At 37.0% G+C, this 20,756-nt stretch overlaps 1 protein-coding gene across 1 annotated transcript in view; it reads left to right on the top strand.

Moving 5' to 3' along the window:
• The window catches only part of LOC114645459 (receptor-type tyrosine-protein phosphatase eta-like), a 104,345-nt gene extending 84,237 nt beyond the window's left edge, over positions 1-20,108 (top strand). Inside the window, exons 14-15 of the mRNA XM_051922877.1 lie at positions 12,506-12,588; positions 19,701-20,108. Coding sequence (XP_051778837.1) covers positions 12,506-12,588; positions 19,701-19,763 — 146 coding nt within the window. The 3' untranslated portion in view covers positions 19,764-20,108. The remainder of the gene's footprint in view (positions 1-12,505; positions 12,589-19,700) is intronic.
• The last annotated feature ends 648 nt before the right edge of the window (positions 20,109-20,756 follow it).

Here is a 20,756-nt window from a genome sequence, read left to right as displayed (position 1 = left end):
AATTACAATGTGAATCATAGTGTGTATGAGAACATGAGGACAACCCTTAACACTAGAATCCCTGAAGCCTACGAAAAAAAAGTCATAAAGCTGGGCTACCTTAAATTCCTTAGCAGCTCCTCATCAGCGTCTTTCTTATGGAAATGTGTCGATCAGCACAATCAGCAAGCAGCCTGCTGTCCCATTTTCCACCGATGCAGCTGAAATTAAGACAGGAGCAAAATTCTCACAGCTCAAATCTCTTTATTTGGGAGTTAGGTGTCTGGAATTGTATAAGGTAAATAATGTATTGTTATTTGGAATATGTACATTTCATGTGTATTCCATGTGTACAACGATATGTGTAAATGTAGGATGACAAGAAATGTGAGGCAAGAAATGCTAAATACATATTAAAACAGAAACTTTTTTCATGTTATAATAATAATTGACAAATTGCTGACATTAAGTGTTGTGATAGTTGCCCGGACACCACCAGTCGGAGACCACATCTTTATAAAACACGCACGTTTATTTTCCATTAATAAACACAATTCCACCATAACACACAATGCACTCAGCAATAATCACCACTATTTCAGTCCTTTGCCGCCTCTACTCCTCCAGGGAGCTTCGTCCTTCTCCCACTCCCGACTCTGGCTCCCTGACTGAAAGGATGCGGCCCCTTTTATTCCCACCTGGATGTGCTCCAGGTGGCTGATGATGTCCATCCGGCAGCACTTCCTGGTGTGGCGGAAGTGCTGCCCTTTGAACCGGAAGCACTCCAGGTGTCCCTGGCCGATCCATCCACCATCTTGCCAAGTGTGGCGGAAGTAATCACATCCGGGTCTCCTGAGGCTTAAAGCGCCCCCTGGCGGAGGCCACGGTTCCCAATAGTACAAATCCTCTTTGTCCTTGTCCCGTGGTCCTCTTTTTATCCAGGGCGACTGCCCCTTTGTGCCCCGGAAGCTATTAATGTCCCTTTCCGGTCCCTCCCGGCCAGGTAATGACCACAGTCATCTGTGACAGTGTATATTGTGTGAAGACTGAAGTCCAAATATCAAATAAACACTTTCACAAAAGGTATAACAAAACAAATTCACTTTTCTTCAAAAATAAAACCTAAGAAAAATAAATTGTTCGATTTACATGTTACTGGTAATGTGTAAAAAGCGAAGTCCAACTTTCAATCCATATGAGATGGCCACGTCAATTTAGGTGATGCAGAGGTAAGGACAGCAGTCTTATAATCAAGGGGTTGTGGGTTTAATCCCAGGTTATCCTCGCATTTACCATTTTGAGCAGTGAGCTGCTATTATTGTTACTATTATATACATAATAAAAACATAAATTTAATTTGAGTCTGTAATAGCCGGCATAAATTTATGGTACTTGTAAAAGTTAGCACTGAAGGGATAAAAGGAGACACACAAATGCAGATCAATCATTTCTTGTTAGTATCTTCTTGAACAAACAGAAACCGCAGTGTCTGTGGTTGATGTTACTTTTCCTCGCACGTGGACATCCACATCAACATGTCATTTGATTGATTTTTTTCAGTGAAGAGTCCAAGAATAAAACTAAATAAAAAATTGTTCAAATTCAGTTTTATTCAAGAATCCTAGATTAAAACTGAATAAAAAAAATCGTTCAAATGACTTGTTGATAAGAATGTCCATGTGGGAGGAAAAGTAATATCCTTTAGAAGTACCATAAATTTACATGGGATGTAACAAACTCACATCAAATGTTTTTGTTATGTGATAATAATAATATGCAGCTCTGTACTCAAAGCACTAAATGCAGAGCCAGGATTCAAACCTGTTATCTCATTGTTACTAAGCGAATGTTTATCCACTATGCCATCTGCACAGACTCGTGCGTGTGCAGCGTTACCACTGTGACAATTGGTTGAAAATTAAATGCACAAACACACACATGCATGTGAACGTCATTTACTTTGCCCCAACTGAGTTGGGCTTCAGCAACATATCAATTGAGCAATTTCTTTTTCTTTGGTTTTATTTTTGAATAAAAGCATACTTGTTTTGTTACAACTTTTGCAAAAGTGTTTCTTGGATATTTGGGCTTCACCATCCTATATTTCACGTCAAAATTATGTCGTTATTATTAAAACATATGAAAAATTTTCTGTTTCAGCCGTGTGTTCAGCATTTCTTGCCTTGCATTTCCTCTGTCATTCTACATTTACACAGATCATTGTAGACACGAAATACACATGAAGTGTATGTATTTCAAATCACGATATTTCAGTTAAACACTTCACTGACTTCAGCTGTGAGGATTTCAGCAGGGCAATACCTTCATCTGACTGAAGGGGGGGTGGGGGGTGTAGCAGGCTGGGTTCTGCTAATCCACACATTTGCAAAACAAAAGTGGGCTAGCAGCACAGTGATAAAGAGCAGCGAGCTTCTTGGTGTATATCAGGAAAATTTAAGGAAGTCAGAGGCAACAAAAAAAATGGTAAGCTTCAGGAATTCTTTTTTTTTATATATAATTTTATTGATTTTATTAAAATCACACAACATTTCATAAAAATAGATCGATTTTACAAAAATAGGATTGAAAACAAATCAACCCCCACCCCTGAGAAAGAGAGCATGGCCAGCAGAATAAAATTTAAAGCTAGTAAAAATAAGTAAATAGGTTAATTAATAAATGAATAAAGATAAATGGAGAAGTAAAAGAAATGGGGAGAGAATCTGCTTCCTCAGTGCTTTAAAAGCTTATTCTAAAATGCTATTGATTAGATCCTGCCGGTTTTGAAAACGTTCTGCACAGATCCTCTAAGTGAGAATTAGATTTTTTCCAATTTCAAATAATATATAACATCAGTTACCCACTGACTTAAAAGAGGAGAGTTAGGATTCTTCCAGTTTAGGAAGATAAGTCTATACGTGCCAATAGTGTAGTGTAGTAAAGGCAATCACAGTTTCTTTGTCCTTCTCCACTTTAAGCCCATCTGGAAATACACCAAACAAAGCTGTTAATGGGTTAGGAGGGATTGTGACACCAAGGCTGTCTGAAAGGCAATTAAAGATTTTGGTTCAGAATGATGTTAATTTGGTGCAGGCCCAAAACATGTGACCCAGTGAGGCTGGAACTTGATTGCAGCGTTCACAGGTTGGATCTTGCCCTGGAAACATTTTGGACAATTTTAAGCGAGACAGATGTGCTCGATATATAATTTTGACTTGAATAATTGTATGTTTTGCGCATATGGAGCTCCAGTGAATTCTCTGCAATTCTACCTTCCACTCCTTTTCTGAGATGTTGAGTGAGAGATCCTTTTCCCACTGTCTTCTTGGATCTTTGAAAGGGAGGGACTGTGAAATGGTTTTATATATTGCAGAAATGTTGTCTGAGTTCTCGAAACTGAGCAATATTTTTTACAGCATAGAGGGAGGTGGGAAGTGAGGAAAATTGGGCAGGTTCTGTTTAACAAATTTTCTAATTTGAAGGTAGTGAAAGAAATGTGTTGCTTGAAAGTTAAATTTGGAATGTAATTGTTCATAGAATGCAAAGATGTTGTCTATGTACAGATCTCTAAGTGATTTAATCCCAAATGTTTTCCAGACATTAAAAACTGCATATGTTTGCATGGGTTGAAAAAGGTGGTTCTCGTGCAGAGGTGCCACCAGCTTCAGGAATTCTAGTATTAAGAAGGATACTAGGGATGCCAAAGGATGGTTTGATGAGAATATAACTGAAAGGTGAAAGACAATCCAAAGACAGTCTTTCAATATTTTAGCAGTAAAATAACACTCAAAAAGGAGGTGAAGTACATCAGGAATAGTAAAGAAGAATTACAAAAAAAAACAGGCCGTGAAATTGTGAATCTTCTAAACTCTAGTAAAAGTGACTACTAAGGAGGTACTTTAGAATTTAGAAATTGTGGTGGGACAAGTACTGTTCGATTAAATAGGTTGAAATCAAACGAATCTCTAGGACCAGATACTATTTACCCTTGAGTTCTTAAGTAGGTTTGGTAGTACATATATAAACCCTAGATGCATATTTTAAGGAAGTGACTGACTCACAATAAAGGGGGGTGATGGAATGGTCCATATGGATGACGCTGCAGATGTCACCCACTGGGATGGATACTTTGTGCAGCTGTTTAAAGCTGATCCTCTGGCTAAGATGTTGGAGATCTCTGGGTCCACAGTTCATGAGGCTGATCCTCCAATTAGCTGTGAACCACTCAGTCTCACTGAGAGTATACCGGTGGTAAACCAGCTGAGGGTATTGAAGGCTGCAGGGATCTGTGGTACCAAGAGTGAACTTCTTCAGACTGATGGTAAGTCTGTCCTCCTGGCATTGGAAGCAATCTTTGCTTCCATTTGGGAGACAGGCATCATCCTAACTGACTGAAAAACAGGACTTGTCCTTGTCTGGAAAGGGAAGGGTGATCGCCTGGATTGCAGCAACTACAGGGGGATAACACTGCTCTCTGTGCCAGGTAAGGTCCTTGCTAGGGTCATCCTCAATAGGATCCTTAATTACCAGCTCACCTACCAGCAACTGGAGCAGTCTGGTTTTTCACCTAAGTCTACCATCGACCATATCCTGGCACTGAGGTTTCTCATCAAGCACAAACGAGAATATCAGAAGAGTTTCTTTGCAGCCTTTGTCAATTTTCTTGAAGCATTCTGCTCAGTTGATCGAGCTGCCCTGCAGGATATTCTGAAACTTTGCAGGATCCCCCCAACGTTGCTGGATATCATGGCTGGCATGTACATGAGTACTGTGAGTAATGTACAGAGTGGAGGCAGAACCTCTGCGTTTTCCCAGTTGATGCTGGGGTTCATCAGGGGTGTGTCCTTGCTCCTACTCAATTCAGTTGACAGGGTGTTGAGTAGGAATGGGTGTTGGGCAGGGTCATGGGGTTCAGCAGCTTTGAGGCATCTGCTGATGAAGAGAGATTCACTGATTTTGACTTTGCTGACGATGCTGGGATCTTTGTGGAGTCAGTGGAGGCTCTGATCAGGGCTCTCAAGGGACTGAGCAAGAAGTCTGGGCTTGCAAGTGTCCTGGATAAAAACCAAGATCCAGGCCTTTAATGATCTCTTGCATATAACCACGAGCAATGTCCACGGAGGGAATGTTGACCTTGTCAGGAGGTTTACTTAACTTGGCGGTGACATTCATGTCTCTGGTGACTCTTCCTATAAAGTCAGTGGACAGATTGGGAGAGAATGGGGGGTCATGAGGTCGCTGGAAAGGGGTGTGTGGCATTCCTGATATCTCTGCAAAAGGACAAAGGTCCAAGTCTTTAGAGTCCTGGTTCTCTCTGTTTTGCGGTATGGTTGTGAGACATGGACGCTATTCAGTGACCTGTGACAAGACTGGACTCCTTTGGTACTGTGTATTTTCAGATAATCCTTGAGTACCGCTGGCTTGACTGTGTGTCGAACGAGCGGTTGGTTGTTCATTGAGCCCCAAATGAGGCACATTACCTGCATTGTGAATAAGCATCAATTATGGCACTACAGCCATGTTGCGCAATTCCTTGAGGGTTATCCAGCTCGAAGGATCCTAATTGATGAGGACCCAAGCTACTGGACCATGGCCAAGGGGACGCTCACATAACACCTGGCTGCAGTAGATTGATGGTGGGACTGAACCACCTGTCTGCCTAAGGGAATTGCCAACCAGGATTCGAAGGTGTTTCGTTATGTGGTGGGTGTGGCAACAGACTGTACCAGTGAATGCTCCACAAACTGACCTGACGTAATTGTGGAATAGGGAAATTCTGAAGGACTGGAAAAGGTCAAGTGTTATTCCACTATATAAAAAATGTGACTGGGTAGATCCAAGCAACTATAGGCCAGTAAGCTTTATGTGCATCACAGGAAAATTAATGGAAGGAATTAAGATTGAGCAACACATGGCAAGTGTGCTAAGCTTTTCTAAACAGCATGGGTACAGAAGATGGAGGACATGTTTTACTAACATGCTGGAATTCTATGAGGAAGCAACAAAAGGGTATGATCAAAGTGGAGCATATGATATTATTTATCTTGACTTTCAGAAAGCATTTAATAAGATGTCATATGAGAGGATCAGCATCAAATTAAAAAAAGTATGAGTTCAGGGTCATGTTTGTAGATGGGTGCAAAATTAGCTCAGACACAGGAAGCAAAGGGTTATGGTGCACGAAACCTTATTAGAATTGTTAAAAGTGGTGTTCCAAAGGGGTTAGTTCTAGTGCCGCTGCTATTTTTAATATATATATAAATGATTTGGATAGGAATACAAGTAGCAAGCTGGTTAAATTTGCAGATGATACCAAGATATGTGGATTGGCAGATAATTTGCATCCATTGAATCATTACAGAAGGACTTGGACAGCATATAGGCTTGGGCAGATTTGTGGCAGCTGAAATTTAGTGTCAGTAAATATAAAGTATTACACATAGGAAGTAAAAATGTTAGGTTTGAATACACAATGGGAGGTCTGAAAATCAAGAGTACACCTTATGAGAAGGATTTAGAAGTCGTAGTTTAGGAGTCGGAGTTGTATTTTGCAAAAACATTGGGAAGTTTTTCTTTACACAGAGAACCATAGACAGTTGAAATAAACTACTGAGTAGTGTGGTTATCAATAGAACTTTAGGGACTTTCAAAACTAGACTTGATGTTTTTTTTTTTTTTTGAACAATTAAGCGAATAGAACTGGTGAGCTTTTTTGGGCTGAATGGCCTGTTCTCGTCTGTTCTAATGTTCTAAACTGCATGTTTTTGGACTGTGGGAGGAAACCAGATCACCTGGAGGAAGATGTAGGGTGAACACGCAAACTCCATGCAGGGAAGACCCGGGATGCAAACTCCGGTCTCCTTACTGCAAGGCAGCAACACTACCACTGCGCCACTATAAAATGGTATAACAAGTTAAACATATTTAAATTACATTTTGACCTGAAAATGCAACAGTCTCACATACAAATGAAGCTGTTTTTATTGTTCATCAAGCAAAGTCAGGTTATGCATATTTCACGTGGCATACTTTAGGTAAACTAACGTGCCAGTTAAAAACATCACTAAAATATAAGTATTTACATATAACCTACGTACATCCTCAGGTATTAAATCAAATCATGCGACATGCCTAGAGTTGCTAGACGTCCCTTATATACAGGACATGTCCTATATTTGATCATTTTGTCCCCTGTCCCATACTGACCTTTCAGGGACACCCAAATGTCCCGTATTTAGTTCATTTTCAAATTTCGTAATAAAAATATATTTTTACTATCTTCTTACGGTGCTTAGTTGTAACTTTATAAGTAATTATACTTTCTTTTCTCAGAGTCTCTTGATGAAAATAACCCAAATGTAACGAGAAAACTAGTGTTTGCTGCCTGTTTGCAACTTCTTCAGTTGCAATGGTTGGCTGAGGACAGCGACACTGTTACCATTTTGCTCTCCAGCAGCGCTGCTGTGCAGTTCTGTATCAGCATTGCAACATACAGTGTCAACAAAGTGTATTGTTACTACTTGGCATGGCCCACTTTTTTTCTAACTGCCTGTATTAAATAATATTTCTCTGTTGTCTGTATTAAATACATGTTTTCAAATGATTTCACATTTACAGAATTTTTTTAGCTTGTATTAAATAATTTTCACATTATTTTACTTTTGTTTTCCTCATAACCCATTAAAATCCTTGCTTTATGTTTTTAACTTATGTCTCTACTTTTACATAATATATTGGTCTGGGTGTGTAGGGGACATATATAAAATTATATATATAGTAATAGAGAGAGATATTTTAAGAGTGTCCGTATTTCTAATTTTCTAATCTGGCAACCCTAGACATGCCACTTTTCAGATGTTATAAGATTTTTATTTTATCGTCAAGAGACAGCACTTTACGCTTCCTTTTAGCCTTTGAGGGATTGCTTTGACCACTTAGTTGTTTTTTGGAACCATTTTTTTAACAGAAACAAAGGGTGCATATGTAACCCTTTTTTTTACACAATCCTTCAATTCTTGGCGTCTGTCGTAGTAAGATAAACCCCAGATGGCGTTTTCCCCATTGTGTAACCATACCTTACCTGCTTAAATGAAACCAACCACAGGTCACTGTTAAAATCCTCTTTTAACTTTATTACAAGTTTCAGGCTGCAATTAGGCTCAGGAGGCTAAAAAAGTAAACAGAATTGCCAGAAACAGCAGTGTGTCGCAAACCATTCTGCATTTCATCCACATCGCATTTGTTTAAAACATCAAATAATAACAAATATAAAATAACAACAAACACTTTTGGAAAACTGGGTTACGAGAACAAGATTTAGACGAAAGAGTTTAGCTCACCTAAAAAGCAAACAGAACCGCCAGAATCAGTGGTGTGTTGCCAACTATTCTGCATCTACAGTGCCGTTGCTTCCACCACGAGGGAGAGAGAGAGAGTGTATGAGAGAGCGAGGCTTCATTTAGAACCCCATCTCCCAGTGCTTGAGCATTAAATTAACCGCGTACACACAACACAAGAAGCAAACGAATGAGACGCAAGGCAAACAATGCTCAAACAGTGAATGCTGGACAGAGATCGAGGATATGCAAAATGCCAAGAAGTTACAGCAGGGATGCCATTGCCTACACATCACTTCATTAGTGTGGATTTAGCGTAGTGCTTGGCACAACAAATTCAAGTTTGTTGTAACATTTTCGATCCGCTGGTACGGAAGGGTCAAATGTACATGATTTTTTTTTAAGGAAATGTAGTTTTAAAATATTCAGTGTGATATTTAATAAAGCAAACCGTATTCTTGAATACATTTTTGGAATCATACCGCAAGCTGAATTCTGAATACGTATATGTATGTATTCTGAATACATAACGTTGGTACTTGTATTCCTGTACAGCCCAAGCCCGTGTTTAAGTATTGCTAATTTAGCGATTCAAGTCATTTACCAGTAATTAAAACGTTCCCGATTAGAGGAAACTCACTTTTTTTTTTTACTTTGTGCTCAATGCCAAGTACGTGTTTGTTATTTTGTTTGACTTCTCACCAGCAAATCCTTCCACTAGTTTTTTTTTCTTTTCTGACTTCAATCGAAACACAGTTTTTCATTTACATTTATTTGCTTAGCGGACACTTTGACCCAAATCGACTTACAAAACAGATCAATATAACTGAGTAAACATCAGTCTTGTGGACTGTTTGGGAACATTTTTTTTTTCCTATATACTTCTCAGTAGAACACATACAATGTCCTTCTTTAAAAAAAAATGGGATGAATTGGACGATTGAGTTCAGAAAATAGAGGACGAGAAGGGTTGGGCAACCTGCAGCCAGACAGAATTGCAAAGGGCTGGAATTCTTCAACATTTCTCCACGACCATGTTTATTTTTAAAAACGTTCTCTCCAGAGACATCGGTTTTATATTTAATAATAATAATAATAATAATAATAATAATTCATTACATTTATATAGCGCTTTTCTCAGTTCTCAAAGCGCTATCCACACAGGGAGGAACCGGGAAGCGAACCCACAATCTTCCACAGTCTCCTTACTGCAAAGCAGCAGCACTACCACTTTTACTTTGTAGAAAAAAGAATAGCACTTAGTCTTCCAGAACCATTCTATTTAGTGGCTTCACTCTGTGGTGTAACCAGAAACCCAAAGTAAAACAATTTAGTATACTTCTCAGTCCAACACGTTTTCCTTCTTAAGAAAGGGATAAACTAAACTAAAAGGTTCAGAGAAAAGCCAAGCAAAATGACACCTTTTATTGGCTAACTAGAAAGATTACAATATGCAAGCTTTCGAGGCAACTCAGGCCCCTTCTTCAGGCAAGATGTAATGCCTGAAGAAGGGGCCTGAGTTGCCTCGAAAGCTTGCATATTGTAATCTTTCTAGTTAGCCAATAAAAGGTGTCATTTTGCTTGGCTTTTCTCTACATTCATAATGGCTAACACGGTACAACACCCTAGTACTAAAAGGTTCAGGAAATAGAGGGTTGGACAAAAAGCTGGAGTTCCAAACACAGTTCTCCATGAAAAACTAAAGCTATAACTGTAAATGCAGAATATTTGATTTTTTTTAATTGCTCTTGTCTAGCTTTATATATTACCATTGCTTTTTAAGCATTCTTCATGGGTGTTATAATTTTCTGTGTGTAATTTAATGGATCCCGCAATAAAAGTTTCCTTAGTCACTCAAAGGCACTGGGCACATAATGCAAATGTTTCATGACCCATAACATCATGATTGTCATACTTTGAAAAATAGCTGCACACAGGAAACAGTATCTGAGTTTTAAGTAATGAAAGACCACACAAAAAACTTGTGCTTGAGCAAATAGCTAATTTAAAGAAATAAATCTGGTTTTGCCTTTGACTTTGGTTTTGTCTTTTCCACTTTGCTGAACAATGCAAACAACTTGTGTGTACTGATCTTAGCAAACATCTTCAACAATCCTTTGAATAAACCCTTAAGGAAAGGCCGCCTTCAGCTCTGCCACTCATTATAAACAAACTGTCTGATAGCACACATCATTAGTCATATTCAAACAATACAGTAACCATATAAAAGAAAATAATGAAAGGTGTTTTTTTTTTTGATTGCCTGGTCACTTTTTATTTGTTCTATTTTAAATCCTCAACCATGACTCAGAGGTGTGCCAAACAAAGCCTCAAAAAAGAATTCAGTCTGTACTTTGACACAAAATGACTCACATGATGTAGTAGTAATAAAGCCATTGTAATATGTGATATATAATGTACTAGCTTCAAAACATGCAGGGAACAGAAAAACAAAAAAGAGAAGATTAATAAAAACTGTAAAAGAAAAAATTAAAATATGCTAAAAAAAACCTTCAAATTGACCACCAAAAACTAAATTGTATTTCATTTGAGAAGTTCTAATCAGGGCAATGCAGTAGTGTGTTACCTGTCTAGGGCTGTTCCCTTCCTGCCACCCAGTGCTGCTGGGATAGGCTCTGGTATCCACAATTGCTCAAAGCGGGTTTGAGATAGTATTTTCTGTTATGTTCTGAACAATACAATAAAAGTAAAAAAAACTACATATATTGAAAATGTTTTTGAATAGTGCTTTTACTACAAAGCATTGTTTGCTTAGATATGTGGCTTCTGCTTCAGAATTTTCCTCCACTTACAATAACAGAATAATCTATAATGTAGAGAAATGTGGTGATTTGTCAATCTATGTGTCCTTTTTCCTGAACCCCAGCTTCGTACATTACAGGGTTTTTTAGAACCAGAGACTGTCCCTGCTGGTCCATTGCAAGTCCACTTACACAACCAATTTAGTATCCCCTTTGGTATGTGGGAGGACATTTAAGTACTTCAAGAAAACCTACACAAAATGGACAGAACAGGCAAATACAACAAAGCCAAACTGGTAGCCAAACCAGAAATGTAACCTAGATACCTGGAAATTTCAGAAAGCAGTAGCAGCTACTAACTACTGCACCGCCATGTCTCTCATAGCAATCTAATGATATTAAAATGAAAGTCTGCTTACAATATGAATTTGTTTATGGACTTTCAGAGATCTGCACAGGGAGGTTTTAAGGTTGCAAAAATGGACTTAATTTGCCTTCATTAAGTAACAAGGTAGTGTACAATTACTAGCTGAGCTGAAGTGCTAGTGTAAAGGAGACCTTGAGTGCTCTCTCTGGAGCTGTTCCAATTTATTATATTGTACATTGCAGAAAGTGTCCAAGTTTATTTTTAAAACCTTGTCTCTCGAAAGACATCTCTTTTGCATTTACATTGAAGAAAAAGAATAGCACTTAGTCTTTCAGAAAACTTCTATTTAGATATTTCACTCTGTGCAACTAGAAGTCTAAGTAAAACAATCTTGTAAACCAGTGTTGCATATTGTAAGACATCATTTAAATACTTCTAATTAGAATGTACCATATTCAGAGTTCCCAAAATAATCAATTCAGAACAATGTACCTTCCCTGTTACTCATGCGGTGAGACCATGTGTTATGTAGTCAGCATCAGCAAGGCACAAAGAAAGAACAGAAGTTTACATAAAATACATTTTTTTTGCATCACAAATGTGACATGTCTCTGCATGTGTTACCTTGACCTTGATACAATGGCAAAAATTCTTCAAATGCCAGCAATCATTCTATAATCTTTCGATGGTATTGAGTCTTTGTTTTCAGTTGTGTAAAAATAACAATGATAAACCACCACAGTTTCTGTTCAAAAATTGCTGTGTAACTCATGTGTTTAAAAATTCTGAAAGGGTGAAATGGATGGAGACAGGTTAAAATCTAAAATGTAAAAACTAAACTATTCAGCTACAAGCCTGCCTTGGTAAGTGTTGACCACGGAACTTAATGCTGTTACACAAGCTGTTCAAATAGTTATTTTGCAGTGTAGATAACAATCACATTAAGTATGAATGGCTGCAATGTTTACTCACTAATATTATCATAACCATAAAAGCATGAAAATCTAAGGATGTGTTTATTTAATTTTTTAACACAGTGTTTCTTTTGTTGTTACTTATAGCTTCGGTCACCCTTCGCTATCAGTTGTCTGTTCTTGATTCAGAAGCAGTTAATGATCAAATAAAGACTCTGATACTGCAAAAGGTTGGTAGTTTATACTCTTTACCTGTGTGGCAATAATATGCAATCTGTTCTGAAGGGAAACATTCATTTGTAAACAAGAATTGTGGTGCACCACATAGAAAAACTGTTGCAAAGTATATACACCAGCTTCAGTTTTTCTTTTGGTGTTTGCATGTTCTCATCTAGTTCATTTTTATCAGAGAATCAGCACTTAGTGATACATCAAGGTATGGCAAGTCACTTTAAAAAACTGATATTTTTTTAAGCAGAACTTAGAAATCATGTCCTTAAAAAAATGAAAATGTGCACTTATTTTGTGCGGGAAGATAAATGACTGTTTCCTCTGTGCATACATTTATGTTGTTTTATGTATTTTTCCTTTCTTGAAGTTCATGTGTAAGTGCTTCTGTGAATGTCCAACTAAGATCAAAGTATTTTATAATATGTTTAAAGCTCAATTCAATAAGAACGAATGGCCATTTTTAATTCTAAATTCATTTTATTTCAAGAAAGTAACATAGTATACAGTCAAGCAGATACAATTTACAGAATAAATACGACAAATTAATTCTAAATCAATCTATAAAGAACACCAGAGAAATTAATAAAACAGAAGTTAAAATATAAGAATTCAACTCCCACCTGAGTGAAAGAGAAAGAAAGAAAGAAAGAAAGAAAGAAAGAAAGAAAGAAAGAAAGAAAGAAAGAAAGAAAGAAAGAAAGAAAGAAAGAAAGAAAGAAAGAAAGAAAGAAAGAAAGAACCAAAAGAAGAAAAAAATCTAAATGAAGGCTTAATCTAAATTTTTTTGATTAAGTCTTGCTATGTTTTTTTTTTTTTAAAAAAAAGACTGGGACAGATCCCCAAAGCGAGAATTTCATTTAACCACTAAGTTGTTAAAGGTTGGTTGGGATTCTTTCAGTTAAGCAGTTAAAGTGTGACTCCAGGGCTTTCTGATAAATATTTGAAGAAATTTTTCCAAAGGGATGTTGATTCCATGCATTACCAATACATATGGCCTAGTGATGCTGGAGGTAGATGGCAACACTCACAAGTTGGATCTTGCCCTGGATAGATTTTGGACAAGTGTGATGTCTGAGTTCCACTCTTTTTCTGAAATGTTGATTGAAAGGTCCTTTTCCACCTTTTCCTAGGATTGTTGAAGGTTAAGTTCTATAAAATATTTTTATATATTGCTGAGATGCTAATTCTTCATGACTGACCAGTATTGCATCTGGAATGGAAATGGTTATGATGATTGACTAGATTATTAAAGAAAGCTAGTATTTACTTCGGCACAAAGCAGGGCATATAAAGAAGTACAGCAAAATTTGATTTCCATTGCTGATGAGACAGGTGTAAATTCATTAATATGTGGCAATTTCCAGGTCTTTATATTGTGTGAATTTGTACGACGGTCCAGGTCAGCTCCACAATCCCTGGTTCCTTCAAGGTGCCTCTTGAACCTGGAACTGTTGATAATGTATCTGAGGATTAGCCGGGCAAATGAGGACACACACAGTCAGCAAGGGGTTGGTGCAAAGTGTTGGAGTGCTTTTATTTAAAACAAAAATAAACAGTCCAAAGTGCAGTGCAAAAGATCTTCAAGTAAATTAATAATCCATAAAATCCTCTGATTGTGGAGGTTAAAATGTCCAGTTAATAAATCCAACAAGAATGAAGTTAAAATCCCTGGCAGAATCTGTACAAATCCCAAGCCCCAGTGCCTCCTTTCTAAAAACTGACGACAGCTCTGCTTGCCCCAGATGGGATCTCTGCAGCCAGATGAGACTTCCACCAACAGGCACAGTCAACCATGACATGGCTCGGGTCCCCATTGGCAGTTCCTCAGCATTCAGTGGGGTGCCATGCCGAGCCTTGCTCTATCTTCTGTCTACTGGCACAGCATAGCCTTAAGGGCCATATCACTCAGCAATAATGACCCCTACCCCTCAAGCACTGGCCGTGCACTTCTATTGGAGCCACCTTCCCAACTGCCTGTTTCTTTTCCACTCACACAAGCTCCTCTTCGATTTTGCCTTTTTATTTTTCATTAACCCTGCATTTCTTCTTACCTCCTGTTTCTGCTGTGCAGGCTCAATTTATAGAAACAATTTGGTGCAAGTGCTGCCCTCCACCTGTTCCAAGGTGTAAATGAAGCACTTGACTAACCCGCTCACATTTGCACGTGAATACATGATCAACCAAACACCTCAATCAACCTCAGAGCAGTTCAAGTTCAGGGACTCACGATTATTTATTAAAATTGTACTTTGCCACAGACATTTTATCACAATTTGTCACCCAGTAATAAAACTGAAAGTTAGGATGTGTCAGGCAATGTTCTGCTTAAGGTCTCTGTAGAGTCACTTTTTGAATGTGACGAAAGTCTTGAATTCCAAATAAATGAGGTTAAAATTGAGACTATTTTCTTAAAGAATAGTTTGTTTATGTGTATAGAGGTGCTTTGAAATAAATATTGAAGTTTAGGAAGGATGTTCATCTTGACAGTATTGATTCTTACTGCTAAGATGAGACGGAGGGTAGATCATCTGTTAACATCTTGTTTGATTTTTTTTATACAGTTACCAAAATTGTATTGAAAAGATCTTTATATGTATTTTTGATGTTTACCCCTAGATATTTAAACTGTTTTGATAGAAAGAACAGATCAATTTCCAACCTAGTATGATGGACTGTTCACCCGGAAAAAATAGACTTTAATTCAAGTTTACTTTGAATCCAGCTGTCTTTTGAAATTCTATGAATATGTTAAGGACTTATGGCTAGGATAGTTGTGTTTCTGATATATGATCAGCGTATAGTGATTTTTTTCAGTTGAAGTCCATGTCAGTTTAATTTGTAAGTAATTCAAAATACTTGATAATGGATTCCCGAAAGATAACCCAGTCAGTGTGGTTTGTGCAGTCCATATTTTTACAAACCTCACATTTCCTGCATCTTTGGAAATAGATCTTGTTAATATCCATCCATCCATTATCCAACCAGCTATATCCGAACTACAGGGTCACGGGGGTCTGCTGGAGCCAATCCCAGCCAACAAAGGGTGCAAGGCAGGAGACAAACCCCGGGCAGGGCACCAGCCCACCGCAGTCTTGTTAATATTCTGTGGTTAATTCAATTCTAAAAGTCAAGGTATTTTTCTGCATTTGTACTATAACAAAGCAATCACGACTATCTGGAGGTAGCAGCAAAAGAGAGAATGAAAACAAAACTGATGAACCTTGTAAATAATGCTGGATATCCTCTTTCTGATACACTAGCATTGAGTACTTTCATCCAATAAATTATTTGGCAGATTTGTTCAAGAAACACTACTGAGACTCCTTTATACCAACAGCAGTATTGCTGATATAAAGCCTCACTGCGACTGCTCTTTTTATCTTTGGCCTATTCCGAAGATTTCTTCTTTTTGTAATTCTTGTGTATATTTGAGGGGGGTTGTTGTTGTTTGTTATAATTATTTATTGAGCTGCTCTAAAATGCTAAATTCCCCCCCTGGGACAAATAAAGTGCCTAATGCAAATTGATGATTTGAGAATTCTTTAATGCCTCCATGTTTAATCAGGTGTTTTCTTATTTATACCTTTCAAAGGTTTAAATATCTTATGATCTGTAAATAACCCATTAAAACCATTTTGTATGAGAAATATCCCTTTAAATCAGTGCACATGCCACTCTTGATTGACTAAATAGTAAATACACACTGAAAGGTGCAGAAAAAAATATAGAAGCTCAGTTCAGAACAAAGGTACACCTTTCTTGAAGAGCAGGGACAGATAGAATACATCATTTTAGGTTAACATTAAAATGTAATTTAAAATCTTTGTGCGCTATTTACAGAACGAGAATAATTTGTTAGAGAGATTTGTCTCAAGAGAGAAATTTAGCTGTATACACAAATGTAATAAATAAGTAAATAAATAGATACTATAACAAAACAATAGCTTCATCCCTCAAATACACACCAGAATTATTAAAAAGAAATATAAACCTATGACTTGGCCAAAGATAAATTGACATTGAGCATTATAAAGGCATATTCCTGTTAGTTTTAGTTTGACATTGATATTTACTGTTTACGTTGCCTTTGATCTCAAGTAGCTGGATATGTAAGAGACAGGTTGGAAAAAAGGTTTGGAAGAGGTCACTAACTGAGTTTGACTGCTGAAGGGGAGGAGTATAGGGTTTTAAACATGTTGATAAAGAAATTTGGTATCCATTTTCATTAACGTGATTGAGCAATGACTTGAGCAGTCACTAATATATTTTCCCCATATTGATTAAAGGATTCAGTTTAGCGGAAGAAATTGCATATTTTAAGCTTTGAAAAAATGGGTTAGAAAGATGCTTCCAAAATAAGACCAAACTTCAAAAGAAATGAAATCTGGACCTGGTGACTCCTCTTTCCTCAGAGAAGCTAGGACATTCTTTTAAGTTCTGACATAGATAGAGCAGAGTGTAGTTTAGAGGTCTCTGCTTAGGTGAGCCCCAAAGGTCCAGACCTTTGAGGAAACAATTAAAATCACGAAGAGAAGTTTTGGAATTTTCAGAGAAACGTTGAGAGTAGTACTGTACAAACACTTATTAATTTCAAAGGCTTGGATTTATAGTAGTTTAGTTTAGGATTCTTTCAAGAAAGCAACGCTAACTGTTTTGTTCCCTGGAAAGTCACTGAATATTTTGATTTTGAGTCTGACACAACTTATGCTCCAAGTAATTAACTTTTAAGAGCACCATTGGGAAGATATAGCAGTGACAAAGAGGGGGTGTGAAAGAGGCAAAGAATATGAAAATCAAAGAGCGACAGATGAAATGAGCATAAAAATAATAATTCTTTACATTTATATAGTGCTTTTCTCACTACTCAAAGCGCTCTCCACACAGGGAGGACCCGGGAAGCGAACCCACAATCTCCTTACTGCAAATCAGCAGCACTACCACTGCACCACCTGTGAGCATGCCACCATGATCCCCACCCTACTGCAGCAGCACAAAGCATTGCTTACAGGGACCCCCCCCCCCCACAGAATTACCCAATAAACTCTCCCTAAACAAAGGAGAAAAAAGTAAAAAAAAGCACAAGCAGATAGCCCAGCACCCCATACTATATGCCAACCCTTCTGTCTGGAGACAGAAGTGAAAAATACCCCAGTCCTCCCCTGTCCTCTCCTACCCTTATACCTAAACATACCAAGACAGGAAGAACACGGCAGCCATGTTGAGAAGGGAAGTCAAGCCAAGAGGAGCAGAAGTTATAGGAACTCTCCATTACAATATGGGTTATTGGAGAAAGCTGCAGCAATGTTAAGGACAGAAAATTCCTGTGTAGTATATGACCTCTACAACCTGCATCAGATTGTTAAAGAAAAAACTTCTGAATGCTTGAGATGCACAAAATATAAAAGGAATGATTGAATGCCAAGTTTACAACCCTTTTTGACTGCAGGCCCTGTCAGGTTCCTTGATTTTGCAGTCTCAGAAGACTAGAAGAGGAAAGAATAAAATCATTGTCACCAGAATACTATCTGGTTATTCAAGTAGTAAAGGAGCTTCATTATTGGCAGTCTTGGTCTTGTGGAACTGATGCCAGCACACACTATATGGCATTATTTAATCACTTGTGCAAACTTCAAGAGAAGAAGGAATGTAATTGGCCATAATTATTTAAATAATGTGAAGGTGACTTCCATTTTTAGCATTTTCCCATTAGCTGACTAAACAGACTTTGCTCCTTCCTTTTATGTCATGTACCTCAGTGAATTTGGAGCATATTACAGCAACTTGGCTCTCCACTACATAGTTGACTGAAGCCCATAGTGAGCTAAATTCCTTTGCCATTTTTTTTTTGTTCTGGCTTGATGTTAGTAATATCTTAATGAAGCTATTCTAGGTATTCCTGGAACCATAATCATAAAGTATCTTTTGTGGCAAGAAACTGTTTGGAGTCATACACATTCAAAGTTACGATGGCATTATAGTCAATTATTGGAACTTTTGTCACAACCAACAACAACAACATTCATTTATATAAGTATATAGCACTTTTTCATGCAAACAGTGTAGATCAAAGTGCTTTACAAGATGAAATAAAAAGGAAGCTAATATGAAACATAAAAAACAAAATTAGGCAATGATATTATACAGTATGTAACAAAGAAAAAGGTAAGGTTGGATGGCCAGGAGAACAGAAAAAAAAACTCCAGTTAGGCTGGAGAAAAAAAAAGAAAAACAAAAAACAAAATCTGTAGGGGTTCCAGGGCCAAAAGACTGCCTAGTTCCTACTGGGCATTCTACCTAACATACAGTAGATGTTCTAAATCAGTCCACATGGTTTTCTGGCTTCACATGGAAGAATTTGATGATGATGGTCATGTGGACATCTGGGACACCCACCATTAAATCCATAAATGTCGGTGGAAGCATGGTTACCTTGATCAGGTGGTGGTGGCTCAGATCACCACCACAGAAGAACCGGAAAAGACAGAAGAGAATGGTACAGATTAGTACAGAATTGCAGAACCCAGAGGAAAATGATAATTCAATGCCCATATAGACTAATAGGGATACAAACTAAAATGTAGCTACGAAAAGCCATTTTAATAATGTTTGTTTAAATTGTTCTAAAGTGTTAGCTGGTGAATTTCTATTGGTAAAGTATTCTAAACTATATCAGACTGACCAACTCTGAGTGGAATCTTCTTATATAGGGTACCATCTGGATAATATGGTATAAGTAAAATGTACTAATGTAATTTGAGATGGCAAAGTTATACAAATTATACATATGACTCTCATTCCAATGCAGTTTATAAGGTTGGTGCCAGATGTTACATTTAAAACTTTTTTTTAACAAGGACAGAGTAGCAGGGTTGAAAGTTTAAAAGTAAATGGTTTTGACACCTGTAAATATCTGAAACCCATTACCTTCCCTCGGAATATATGCATTATTGAAAGTTGTACCATTAAAACCTATACGTTTCCCACTGTTCCAAATTCCGTGTGCTAAATTGAGAAGAATTCTTTAGAGCATTTAATTATTTGAAAGTGTATGTATTCATATGTGTTTATAAATATATAAATATAAATGCATACAATTCTCTTTTTCTTGCAGTTAAGCAGTCTTCTTCAGAACCAGCTGCCACCAAATTCCTTCTCAATATCTTTTAAAGGATGAAGGGACTGTGTATTAAAACAGCATCAACCAAGTGACATTATTCTTATACAACATGAAACATATGACACATTATATATTCAATTTTAAATAACTTTGTACAATAATGTTTATTTTCTTACTTTTGAAAAGAAGTGTATATTCCATTATGATTGTAAATAATTCTATGAAAATGAATGCCTGAGCTTGAGTGCAATAGTAAAAAGTTCTTATGGTTCCATAATAGTTTGAATTTGCATTGCTCACAGGCATTCATCTTCTAATAAGGCAAGACACAATACTTAATGATCAGTTTCATCCTACTTTGGAGCTTTCATTTTAAGCCAGGAGAAGTACCTTTCAGCATGACTTTTTAATTAATTGACTTTTATTAACTAAATATAGTAAGGTTTATACAACATTAAACAAAATCATGTTGTTTTAACTAAGTTTGTTCACTTTAAACAAAAAAAAATGTCAAAGTTATTATTCCCCTTCATCACGAGACTACACATGTCATCAAAGTTTCATCAGGAGGATGTTGTGATTCGTCACCATTTTACCTCAACAATCAAGACTATGAAGGACAATGCACTAGAGAAACCTTGCACTTAATATAGTATTTTACATAAGAAAATGGATGAGTGTTATTAATTATATTAATATTACAAGTGAGTGACCTTAGCGTTATACTTTTTGTCTTATTTTGTTACAAGTTGGCCAGTCTGAAAATATTGATGTTTTGTTAACGATAAACATGACCTTGCTTTAATAAAATGACATTATTTTTAAAGCAATACATTGTCATTATTTCTGTTTTGTGGATCATACTAATTTTGTACTTTTCAAGTACATAGTTGGTTGCCACTACATGAAATGGAATATTTGGATAAATCCAGTTACAAATTGAAATTTTGATACATCTAGAATGTTTAGGTTGCAATTAATCTAAAAATCTAATGTTGCATTGTAGAGAAAGTTTGGTTTGCCAAAAATTAGATTAGGCAAAATTCAAAT

Source organism: Erpetoichthys calabaricus, chromosome 2, assembly GCF_900747795.2.
Source record: "Erpetoichthys calabaricus chromosome 2, fErpCal1.3, whole genome shotgun sequence".
Lineage (NCBI taxonomy): Eukaryota > Metazoa > Chordata > Cladistia > Polypteriformes > Polypteridae > Erpetoichthys > Erpetoichthys calabaricus.
Note: the sequence above shows the minus strand (reverse complement) of the source record. Positions and strands in the feature narration are given on the sequence as shown.